Raw genomic sequence first — 13445 nt, forward strand, 5'->3', positions numbered from 1 at the left:
AATCCATACAGCCAATTCACTATGGATCCCATTCATCTGAATGAACCTCTCATGAGGGACCATGTCAAATGCCTTACTAAAATCCAAGTAAACAACACCCACAACTCTACTTCATCAATCATCTCATTAAAAACTCAATCCAGCTAATAAGACACAACCTGCTCCACACAAAGCCAAGTCGGCTTCCCCAAATGCTCATAAAACCTATCCCCAATAATTCTCTCCAGTAACTTCCCTACCACTGATGTGAGACACGGCTGTCCATAGTTTCCAGGATTAACCCTGGTTCTCTTCTTGAATAACGGAACATTAGCAACTGGCTATTCCTCCAGGACCTCACCTGTGGCTAGAGAGGACATGAAGATATTGGTCAAGGCCATAGTACTCTCTTCTTTTGCCACTCTCAATAACCTGGAGCATATCACATCAGGCCACATGGACTTATTCACTTTAATGTTCTTTAAGAGACCAACACAATCTCCTCCTTTACTTTGAAATGCCCCAGCATATTAATACACTTGGCAAAGATCTCCCTATTCCAGTGGTTCCCAACCTGGGGTGCCCGCACCCCCAGGGGGTGCGACAAAGAGTGGCTTGTGTGCTTGAGACACAAGTCATGAGTCATCACTCAGTCAGCTGCCAGTGTGCCTTGAGAAATGGTAGTAACGTTTGTCCCAAGTACACTCCAGTCTCCCGCTGCCCGAGTCAGTGTTGAGGATTCTCATCAGTGTTACCTGGGAAGTTACACCTCAGAATTGAGGAGTCTCATCAATTCACTGTTTACAATTTTTTCTGAATAAATTAGAATCTAATTGCTCAATTTATATTTGCATTTTATGCACTGAGTTAAAAGCTTATTTTTTAAGTTCAATTTGTTCACCCACAGTATTGTATGTGGTTCAAAAATTAGAAATTAGACTTCTTCATCTTCATATGTGATATTACTTTTGTTGGGGGTGTGAACATTAATCAAACATTTCCTAGGGGTGTAGGGCATAGAAAAGGTTGGGAACCACTGCCCTATTCTATAGATCCTTCTCTTTGGCAAACACTGATGTTCATTAAGGACCTCACCCACCTTTTGCATATCCAATCAAATCTTGCCTCCATCATCCTTGAGTTGTCTTACACACTTGTTCTCAATATATAGAATGCCTTGAGATTCTCTATAATTCTACTGCCCAAGGACTTTTCATGATCCATCTGGCTTTCCTTATTCCCCTGTTGAAGGGTTCTATTTGATTTTAGCGTCCTAAACTTTACATATTTTTCCTTTTTCTTCTTGGCTAAAATCAGCACCTTTCTCAACATCAAAGGTTCTCTTACCTTGCCATTCTGTCCTTCCTTCTGACTGGAACATACGTGTCCTGTACTCTGTGCAGTTGGATTTCAAATGCTCTCCTCATTTCAGATGCGGGCTTGCCCAAAAAACAACAGTTCCCAATTCTCCCGTGTTGCTGCCTAACACTCTTGTAATTTGCCCTGTTCCCATCTTAAAACTTAAGGAGTTGTGGTCCTTAACCTAGGAGTTGTTCTCTAGCTGTTCACTCACTGAAAAATCGGTCACCTGGCCAGGCTCATTACCCAGCACCAGGTCAAGTACAGCTCCTCCTTTCATTGGACTATCTACATCTAAATTAAGAAACCCTCCTGGATGCACCTAACAAATACTGCCCCATCTAAGTCTCCTGTACTGAGAATATCCCAATTTATGTTAGGGAAATTTAAGTCCTCCATGACAACAACCCTAACTACTTTCAGCAATAACTGAAAGTAACCATATAACAAGTAGTTAGTATATGTTGAACTTTTCCCGATATAGAGTTCTCAGATAGTGAATAAAGCGATGGATGCAAAGAAATCCAGTTGGTTTCTGATTAGCCTAGGTAGAAGTACTGAGCAGTTTATACTTGCAGAAGAACATTATAAACCCTTGATCTTTCTCTACATTTATACTACAACTTTTATCTTGGCCATACATTCTGAATGTTATCAAATTTTTGATTTGCAGCTTCCTTAATTAAATATTCATACCTGCTTAATTCATGGAAACTTAAAAGTTGTGAAGGTAAAATAGTCAACTGTTCTATCACCAGGGTTTATACCATCCAAGAACCCTCATCTTCACACTTTACATAAACTGTTGCCAACATACTGTGTTGTATTTACTCATTAATTTCACAGTGTAAAATCAGCTGGGAACAAGATCCAAATGTGCATCTTACATATAAAAAGAGAATTAGACATGGCTCTTTATTAGGGAAAAAAAAGGCATTTCTGGTGACATGTAACAATACACTTAAAATACACTTCTGCAGCATACTTGTGCATGATTCAAATGAAGAAATCAAATTCAGTGCAATGTTTTGACACTAGTTTCTCTATTAGTGAATTTTTACATTAAAACATATTGATTAACTGTTATATTTTTAAAAAATCAATTTAATCTGTGTACTAAAATAAGTGATCTGTATTGGATTGTATGAGTATTTTTCTGTCTAGTTATTCTATAAAGAATCTTGGGTTAAATCTGCAGGAGGAGTGAAACTCCAGCCAACACCCATTTGGATGACTTTTCCTTGGTTTTCAAATTAAAAGTCCAGACAAATGTTGGGCCTCGAAGACGTGTTTTATAAACTGGACATGGATACACATTCCGAGTGTCTTGCTTGTCTACAGGAATAGCTTTGATGAAAATCACTGGTATTGTTGGGGTCAGTTCCTTCAAACGAGCATCTGTAATAATTCCAGCCTGTAAAGGATAAAACACAGTTTAAAAAAAAATGCAGCTGAAGTATATCACCCTATATAGCAAGTGAATACTGGTATGAGTTAAGTTGGATTTCCTGACAACTAAGTACTTGAATTTGTTTCTTGTTCAACAAACACAGGCACTTAGACTCTCATAGACCATTCCCTCGTTAGGTCTTTTCTATATAATTTCCTGTACTACTACAGTGATGACATTTCCAATGCACCAAATTGGCTGTAAGAGCTTTGGGGTGTGCTTGCGTGACACGATGCACTCTTTAAATGAAATTTGAACTTGAATTTGATTTTTTTTTATATGTGATACTCCCTTCAAGAGTACATGATTCTCCACTCCTGAAGGGATGACTTAGATCAAAACTCAAAGTATACAGTTTAGGAAGTGATTCTTCACCCAAGTTATAAGCATTTGGTCTGGAAATGGATTGTTCAGTGCTGTGTGTTATGCTTGCTCTAAATAAAGACAGACTTTGTCTGGGATAGAATATTTTGTTAGAATATTTTATTATTGAAATGCAGCAAAACCTGGTCACTACTTGTGGTGAACTACATATACCTGTCTGGACGGGCCCCCCCTACTGACTGCTCCTGTGGCTCCACCCACACACCCCTGTATAAAGGCGGTTGGAGGCACTGCTCCCCCCTCAGTCTCCAGGATGTTGTGTGGTGGTCTCTTGCAGCTAATAAAAGCCTATCGTTTGCCTCCCGTCTCCGAGAGTTATTGATGGTGCATCACTACCATAGTTTCCAGTTTCGCGTGGACCCCTCACATTGCCCACTGGGAACTAAAACTCTTTATTATGCACACTTAACAACACACCAAGCTACTGATTGGATGACACATGACCGGCATCTCAGCAAAGCTGAAACACATGGCATAAAAGGGAAGTATTGTAGACATCATTGATATAAAGCTGGTTAATTAACAGACACCGGTAGGTCATGATGAATGGCTGGTTTTCAGATTGTAGGAAGGTGAATAGTGGCATTCCAAGGGAATGGCCTAGTCTTAGGTTGCATGAAATAATTTCTAAATTTGCAAATGCCACTGAACTTAGCAGCATTATGGACTGTGAAGACTTTTGTTATAAATTGAATCAGGATATAAATTCACTGGAAGAAAGGATAGATATCTGTCAGATGAAGTTTTATGCAGAGAAATGTGTGCTGATAAGTCTCGATATGAAGAATGAGGACCAACACTATGAGAAGTATTGTTCTTAAAGGACGCAGGAATGGGAGTGGGTACCGATGGTGTATGTGCACAAGTGATAAAGTGGCAGGGGAAGGTGAGAAAGTGATTAATAAGGTATAAATAAATCAGGCCTTTATCAATAGAGGCGTAGAGTATTAAATTTGAGAAATGATGCTGAATTTTATAGAACACTGGAAAGGCCTTAACTATAGCATTTTGTTCCATTCTGTTTGCCTCATTATAGGAAGAATGAAAAGGCATCAAGGGGTGACCAAGAAGATTTACAAATAGGATGATTTCTAGAATGAAGGACTATACCCATAAAAATAAATTAGAGGAAGCTGTGTTGTATTCTCTAAAAAAGAGGAGGCTGAGGGGAAATTTGATGGAAGTATGTAAAATAATTTTGAATCTGGAAAGAATGGAGGGTGAGAGGCTGTCCCTGTCAGAGGGCTAAGGCCAAGAGCTCAGAGGAAAGAATGAATGAGAAGGTGAATTGGAGAGTGACATGGAAAAATTCTTCTTTCATATATAAAGCAGCCTACAACCATGGTAGAAGTAGAATCCTTCAATAAGGAACTGAGTAAATGTATGGTAAGGAAAGATTTACAAAGCTACAGAGAAATGATTAGGGGTTGTGACTAGTGAATGGTTCTGACAGCAAACTAGTAAGGGCACAATGGAATGAATTATTTCTTTTATGCTGTAACTGTTCAGTGAATCAATGAAGGTTGATTTTACCATTTATTTTCTATGCTGACTTATGGATTGCTTTCAAATAGAAACAGCTCCATACAAAGTGTTCAAGCTAATGTGTAGTTGACATAGTTCCTTTTAGACAGGATTCTAAAATACTACTGCTGTGTATTTCATGTGTGTTATGGCCAAATATGTGCATAAATTCAGTTTGCATTCTGGCTTAGTTGAACCTTTCTGAAATAGTGGTTAGGCCCTAGCTGGAGTATTATGGTTAACAGTTTTTGGAAATTCAGCAACTAGGTTTACAAAAATTGCACCAGTTGTATAGGGCTTTAGGTGCCGCAAGTGGATCAACTGTGGCTGCTTCAGTCAAGTAAATAAGGAAAAACTTCTTTCAGTGGCAAAGAAACTTAAAACTGATGACAATATTTAAGTTAATTAGCTAAACAATAGAGACAACATCAAGAGAAAATACTAGTACAATGTGTTGTTATGATTTGAAATATAGTTTTAAGTTAGATTCATAATTTCCTGAATAACTTACACTGTTTTTATACAATGATTATTATACTAGTGTGTGTGTAGGCCTGCGTTAGTCTCGATAGACCATGGATTTGCACCTTGGAAAGTTTCCAGGGAGCAAGCCTGGGCAAGGATTTTTTCCTTATGGAAGACCGGCAGTTTCTCAAGCTGCAAGTCTCCTCTCACCATGCCGCCAATGTTGTTCAAGGGAAGAGCATTAGTATTATACTAGAAGGGGTAGGAGGAATGGATAGAAAGATATGATTAAATGGAAGATTCTTTCAGCATGCCAACAGAGTTATAAAAGGCTGTATGAACAACCTTCAAAATAGCTACAATGGCTGAACTGGCAGCAACAGCAGTCAACAGTCTCTAGGTTACCTTCTGGTACCTATACATAGTACCCAATCACGATATGAGATTTTACTCAGAGCCAGAGGATCTCACATGTTAATTGTACATGTTGACTAAGAGGAGCATCAATGTAATTGTTTACAGGACCCTGGTATGAGAGAACTGGTCATATACTGGGCATCATTCACAATGCCTGTGTTAGGAATAGGGTCCTCATTACATGGCCTCACAGTCTGCATTATAACACACTGAACTCAGTGCTGTTTCTGAGGCCACCAAGCTCCTATAAAAAAACATAAAGAGCATGTGCCCTGAAAGTGCACTCTACACAGATTACTATTAAACTGCCATCCATAGTGTACAGAACTTCTTCGTAAGGGAGTTGCCAATCTTGTAACATCAGACCATGATGAGAATCCTCTTCTCCAGTAACTCTTGGAAACAAACATGGCCATATTAATAAAAAAGCAGCAGGTTGACCTACTAATTACCAATCATACTGTGTGTATTAATAATTATTGATCAGAATCAAGTTACATTGAGCAGGAAGTGTTTTAATTGAGTTACTTAATATCTGCTTGCTAATGTCTCCAAGTCAATGCATTGAATTTTGGGTTGCTGTAAAGTCTAGATCTAGTCACACCCATTAATTTGCTTGTCATGACATTAAATATAATCTTCCTACTAATTCAGTGTGTAATTACATTACATAACGCACAAACCTCAAGTTAGTTCCATAGACTTCATACTTTGCAGGAAATCAATTTTCAGTAAACCTTTCCAAAGGAGTGCATTTGGGCATCAGCTAATGGTAGAACTAAATTCTTCAGCGTTACCTTCTCCTCTCAAATAATCTTCCAACAACTTACCATAAAGGTAATATCGATGTGCTTAATACTTTGGAGAGTTTTCAGTGCATCAATAACCTAATAATTTCTTAAAGTGGAGAATGGGGAATTGCAAATTGAGAAATAAACCACACATACATATATACCTGTCAAAAAAATGTTTTATCAGCCCTTGACGGGGTACTTGCTAGCCATCAGGCAGACTGAGAAAAATGTGTGGCTGTTTGGTAAATCACACATACACATACATGCACACTGATAAATCTGTGATTACAGAAAATTGGACCCTCTGTTTTAGATATGGGCACAAGAACATGCTCTCAAATCAGTAATCAGCTTCTTCAAACCATGTTGAAATCTCAACAGCTAAAAGATAAAGTCATGGGAGTTCTTAAGATCATGCAGCTGTAAACTTTAGCTCTCATCAATGGCTGCCAAGCTAATGCATCAACAGTTGGCCAACATTCCTGGCCTGTAGGAAATTACATTTATTTCTCAACATCTAAAGTAGCACAATTGAACTGTCAAGGGATGAGACATTGGCATCAGTAGTTCAGAGACTGCAACAGCATATTTTTCTTGAGGCTAACATATTTATATTTCATGGTACATCTCAGCTAGTGCCAATATGATCCAATATTTTTGCGGTGCATGATGACAACCATGATATAGACTGCACTTAATCAAAGTCAGTTCAGGCAAGTCACATTGCTGGTTCAACGCTGGTCATTCAACTCCATCTTCTGAGCTCAGTCAAGTGAAGACTCCAATTTCTTGCCAAAAGCATGATTATTCAATATGACTTTAGGAATATGCTATAACTCACAGTACTATATGTGTAACTATACCCTCATTTGATAAGATCACTGTATGGCTCCTACAGAGATCACGAGAAACCTCAGTTGTACAAGATAAATTGTATTAATAAGCTCATATGTATATTTTGAGAATGACATACTTAGATTCTGAAATTGTAGAACAAGTAACATAAAAGTAAACCGATCAGCCATGAAAGAAATAATTGCATTTAGGTGAAGCTAATACTGGACAAACTCCACAGCATCTATGGAGAGAGATACAGAGTTAATGTTCCAGCTTGATGTTGCTTCCTCTGAATTATTATTGCAGATGTCCACTAGCTGCTCTATTTGGGTTATGTTACGTATACAATATATTTTACCACTAAAAGCAGCCATTGCCTTGGCAACAACTTTAGACAAGTATAAGCCTGTAGTTCATTAGTCCCTCTATCCACAGCTCCAGAGTGTAAAGGCATAAAAATTAAAATTCAACTTGGAAATCTGCATGAAATGGGTAACAATTTCAATATCTTCAGTCATTTGATCAGATCAAAGTATTGCCTATAAATGCCGATTTGTCATTTATCTGTACAGCTTTTTCTGCTCTAATTGGTGTTTGCGCATTATAGTCACTGCAGCCTCACTTGTATCAAGTCAGTTCTCTTTATTAAACTATTTTGAGGTTTCCTTAATAGACATTAACAAGCTCACAGAAGCTTATCGTAGAAGTGGAAGAATAACTAAGCAACACTTAAATCACAATTTACCTTGCACACAAGAATATCCCTATATTAGCATTTTAGTTCTATTAAAACAACAATGGCAGGATCTGGAATTAGATAGTATGGCAACAAACTACAGCAGCCATAATTCAAGTTCCCAGAGCAAAACATGAACAGAATTTATATGTGTTGTGCTAGACAAAACTCCATTTATAAAGACTGTATAAATATCAACAGGGCATCACAGTGGTGTTGTAGTTATTACAGCTCAAGGTGTCAGAGTTCAGCGTTCAATTTCAGTGCCAGTTGTAAGTAGTTTGTATATTCCTCCCGTGAGTACATGTGTTTCCTCCCACAGTTCAAAGATGTACTGACTAGCAGGTGAATTGGTCGTTGTCAATTGTCCTGTGATTAGGCTGGAATTAAATTAGAATATTATCTGGGTTTCAGCACCTAAGTTACAGAGAAAGGTTGAACAAGTTAGGTCTTTATTCTTTGGAGCATAGAAGGCTGAGGGGTGACTTGATAGAGGTATTTAAAATTACGAGGGGGATAGATAGAGTTGACGAGGATAGGCTTTTTCCATTGAGAGTAGGGGAGATGCAAACAAGAGGACATGAGTTGAGAGTTAAGCAGCAAAAGTTTAGGGGTAACACGAGGGGGAATTTCTTTACTCAGAGAGTGGTAGCTGTGTGGAACGAGCTTCCAGTAGAAATGGTAGAGGCAGGTTTGATTTTGTCATTTAAAAAAAAATTGGATAGTTATATGGACAGGAAAGGAATGGAGGGTTATGGGCTGAGTGCGGGTAGGTGGGACTAGGTAAGAGTAAGCGTTTGGCACGGACTAGAAGGGCCAAGATGGCCTGTTTCCGTGCTGTAATCGTTATATGGTTATATATGGTTAAATAGGGGAAAATAGGTGGGTTGCTAGGCAGTGAAGCTCTCTGAAGATTTGTTTTAATTATGTTAAGATATTTTCAAAATCTCCTTACTGTTTGTTACCCATTGGGGCAGAGGACTATAAATGATGGTGAAATTTAAAGGGTTAATGGTCAAATAAATATAAGCCATACATACATTTTGGTATAGTCCCCTACAACTAATTAGTATCCTTCTATCAACTGAGGCTTAATCCTGCCAGTGTAACACATCAAAGCCAATTTATGCATCACAGTTGGTAGACAGACAGCCCTTTCTGAGGCCATTTAAGCTAGCCTGTTACTCAAGTGATGTATCTTCATGATTTAAGCAAATGGGAAGGTGATGGAGACAAAATATAATTAGAAGTATTTTTCATTGAAATGTATCGGTTATGGTTCCTGATGTACATCTTTTTGGCTCGGTGAAACGTTTTGAAGATGATCTACAGAGTTAGCTTGGCTGCCTTGAAAGATCAATATTCCTGATGTCACTTTGGCAGGAACAATTTATGTATACTTTAAAGATTTTGCCCAAGGACAGTACTGTAGAAAAGTTTAAGGCACGTATTTATAACTCGGGTGCTAAGACTTTTGCACATTACTGCAGCAATTTTATGTATTTCAGTGCACTGCTGCCGCAAAAATAAACAAATTTCATAACATACGAGAGTAAACCGGATTCTGATATGGGTTTTTATTGTGGACTGAGAGTGGGAAGGGAGCAGGGAGAGGGAATATCATGGTTGGGAAAAAGGGAGGGGAGGGCTCATAAGAATCTAACTGCAAACAGAGCTAGAAAAGCAAAAATGGTAAAAAGACTCACCTAAAATGTGTTTATCTGAGTGTGCGCAGTATCAGCAACATTAGAAATGAATTGGCACTGTAGAAATAAATTGGTATGATCTGAAAGACATATGGTTCCAACGATTTGATGTTACGGGGGAAAGGAAAGCATGACAAGTACGCAGGGTAGATTTGTTAATAAAAGATGAGATCAGTACTCTATTGTGAAATGTTGCCTGTTCAACTGATCAAGATATAGAGACTCCTTCTGGGTCTAAATAAGAAACAGCCAGGGAAAGAAGTCACTGCTAGGAGCAATCTATAACCCCCTAAATGTAGCTACTGTGTAGCAGAGAGTATAAATCAATACATAATGGGAGTTTGAAAGAAGGATATTGCCATAATAATGGACATCTTTAATCTTCATATAGATTGAACTATCAAATTGACGAAGATAGCCTTGAGGATAACCTCGGTGTGTTTGGGGCAGTTTCTAAGGATCCAGCCAGGGAATATTTTGTTTTATTTGATAATCTCTTAATTAATTGTCTCTTAAATGATTTTCTAGTTTTCATATTCTGCTTGAAAGTGAGAAACTGTGTTGGAAACTGGATTGACAGACTTAGGCAATTGTAGAGCAATTGTAGAGCTGAGCACAATGAATTTTGAAAATATATTAAAATGCAAACATAATTTTACTCAACAGCAAAGCAGGTTCAATGCCATTTAAACTTATTTATCTTCTTGTGTACTTGTCATTTTGCAGATTTTGCAGAGAGGTTTCATTGTAGATGAATTTTGCACAATAGTTAGTGTTACTTGTTGAGAATTCTGCCCTTGAGAAAAGTACTGGGTCGAAAGAAAAATCTGCCAGATATTCACGATGGATTTCTTAACATGTGTTAACCTATCCAGAAATGTGTGTAAAATTGCTCTCTTGTATTAAACTGATTTTCAACTGCATGGCATTGATTTTATTTGGTGGTATAAATAACATTCAGGGCCAATATCTCACTGATGTAGGACAAAAGATGTCAGTTTGAAAAGGGTATTAAGTATGAGACATTGTGAGCTCCAGTCTAAAATTCCTATTGCAAATAAAATGCTGAAAAGGAAGATTTAGAGTCAGGCAGGGCACAGAAACAGGCCTCTTAGCCCATTATGTTCAAGATAACCTCCAATTCATCTATGATGATCCCAATTGTGAGGCTTCTATGCTTTGGAATTTCAAGGGCTCTCTATAAACCTCTTCCAATAGTATATTACATATTGAAAAATTTTTTCTTATGTATGGTGAGAGGATCTGCATGCATATTTATCCAGTATTTCAACATGAGGTGGTGCAATTGCCCAGCTGGAAGGGCTAATGTCCCGAAGTACCAGTAACCCAGCTTCAAACCTGATTCTGAGTACTGTCTATGAGGAATTTACAAGTTCTCTTTGTGACTACCAGTGCTTTGGTTTCTCCTTTCTCCTGCATCCCAAAGATATGCAAGTTAGTGGACTGTTGTAAATCATCTTTAATTTGTAGGTGATTTGCTAAATCTTGGAGAATACAAAATGGGACAAATGTAGGCTTAGTGTAAATGCGTGCTTGGTGGTCAGTGTCACCTCAATCAAGTCTGTTTTCATGCTGCATCTTCTGATAACTCAATGACCATCATATTCCAGTATGTGGACAAACTGAATGTCAACACCTTTGCAACCAAGGAACTGAAATCTTTGATCACCTGCTTCTAGGATATGTGGTAGTTTCAGAGTTTTTTTCAAATTAATATATAAGATCATTTAAATCTGTTGAATTATTTTGCAACTTATGTTCCTGTAAAATCTATGTAATAAAATTGCAGGTTAAGTTTTAAAAGTCAGATTATTTAAATTTGTTTTATGATCGATGCAGTCTAATTTGAGTGAGATGATCTAGTCCTTTCTTGCCCAATTGATGACAACCCGGTGGGAGACAACGCTGCATTGGACTATAAATATTCAAATCACAGTTGGAATCAGTACGTAGAGGAATTATTTTAATACTTTCTTGAAATTGTCATGCTAAAAAAGTCTGACAAAAGACAGCTCCTGGAAAAGTGTTCACTGACTGGTGCAACACCAACTCCATGCTGCCTACTATTTTGGTGACTTCAGTATCATTGCTTTCTGCAGGAATTGCTCCCTCCATGGTTCCCTTGTCCATTCATCCCTCCCCACTACCTCCCAGCACTTATCTCTACAAGTGACCTAGGTGCTATCCTTGCCCAAACACCTCCTCCCTCATCTCCATTCAGGGCCCCAGGTAGTTCTTCCAGGTGACACAACACTTCACCTGCAAATTTGCTGGGGTTGCCTATTGTGTCCAGTGTGCCTGATGCAGCATTCTCTACACTGGTGAGACCATCATAAATTGGGGAATTACTTTGCTGAGCACCTCTGCATCATCCGCCACAAGCCGGACTTCCTGGTGGCCAAATATTTTAATTCCCATTCCTATTCTGACATGTCAGTCCATGGCCTCACCTGCTTGTTACTTACCACTGGGCCCCCTCCTCCTTCCCTTTCCCCACTGGTCCACTCTCCATTCCGATTAGATTCCTTCTTCTCCAACCCTTAGCCTTTCTCACCCACCTGGCTTCATATATCACCTTCCAGCCTTTTTCCCCTTCCCCAACTTTTTTATTCTGGCATCTTCTCCCTTTGTTCTCAAGCTGAAGAAGGGTCTCAGCCCAAAATGTTGACTATCTATTCATTTCAATAGATACTGCCTGACCTGCTGAGTTCCTCCAGCATTTTGTGTGTGATACCTTGCTGAGCAAGCCATGGGAGCAGCATAATGCTTAGAGACATCCAGAAAGTTGGAAACACTAAATAACAGCACAACTTGGGAGAGGTATGGGCAACAAGGGTTTCAAGGTAATGGAGTCTTTAGTGGAATGACTAGACCAGGATGCTTCCCAGGCAGACAGCAATAGAAATAAATGGTGAATAGGTCAGATATAAAACTGCAAGCAAACAAATATAATTTTAAGAATAAAATTCCTTTATCATTATTAGCTGGTCAAATTGAATGAATAATCTCAAAATGCCACATTCAACCAAAAGCTCTTATAGCCCTATCAATTTTCCCACAATAATTCCCATCAATAGGACTCCAACCAAACATTCACATCCTTCACTTATCCTCTCTCCCTTGACACAGTGTAAACATGAGGCATGTCATTCACAATGCATTCAGATTTGCCAGTACAGTATTGTATTCAAATCAATAAGGGCTGGGGCTTGCGACTGAGGGCACAGTAAACCACATTGTTAATAAGGAGATTCTGGGAGAACAGCATCAAAGAATGAAGCCAAACTATAATTGTGGACAAATGAAATTACATAAATAAAAGAGAAAAAACAAAATATAGAAACATGATTTCTGAAATCTAACTATTTTACCAAAACTGTTGCCGTTTGCAAAATGTTTACTACAACATTCTGAAAAAAATACTTGAGGCAATGTTGAAGGTTTACTGTGGGGAAGAAAAAACTAAAAGGTTGAGTGATTTTTTTTAAAAGGCAGTTGTTCCCGTCCTCTCAAAAGCAACTTCCCTGAGGTCATGTTTCCAGACAGATTTCCTTACCATCATGCTCAATCGCCACTTCACATCAGCTTCATTTTGAAATTACTCAAGTTCACATACATGGTATTATGTCTAACGAGAATAAAATCTGGTAGGGTGCCTTAGCAGGCTCACTAATTTAAAATTTCTTGCATATCAGTTTGCCTGGACCAGCTCTGTCAAAGTATCCTTTCAAAGAATCAGTTAATGCAACGCAGAGAACTGCGTTCTCAATAAA

At 38.3% G+C, this 13445-nt stretch overlaps 1 protein-coding gene across 3 annotated transcripts in view; it reads right to left on the reverse strand.

The window, feature by feature from the left end:
* Window positions 1-2228: 2228 nt before the first annotated feature.
* Window positions 2229-13445, reverse strand: part of dnah9 (dynein, axonemal, heavy chain 9) — a 527557-nt gene continuing 516340 nt past the window's right edge. For all 3 annotated transcript variants that reach the window (XM_059948782.1, XM_059948781.1, XM_059948783.1), the window contains one exon: window positions 2229-2752. In XM_059948782.1, coding sequence (XP_059804765.1) covers window positions 2525-2752 — 228 coding nt within the window. In that variant the 3' untranslated portion in view covers window positions 2229-2524. The remainder of the gene's footprint in view (window positions 2753-13445) is intronic.

The sequence above is a fragment of the Hypanus sabinus genome, chromosome 23, assembly GCF_030144855.1.
Source record: "Hypanus sabinus isolate sHypSab1 chromosome 23, sHypSab1.hap1, whole genome shotgun sequence".
Lineage (NCBI taxonomy): Eukaryota > Metazoa > Chordata > Chondrichthyes > Myliobatiformes > Dasyatidae > Hypanus > Hypanus sabinus.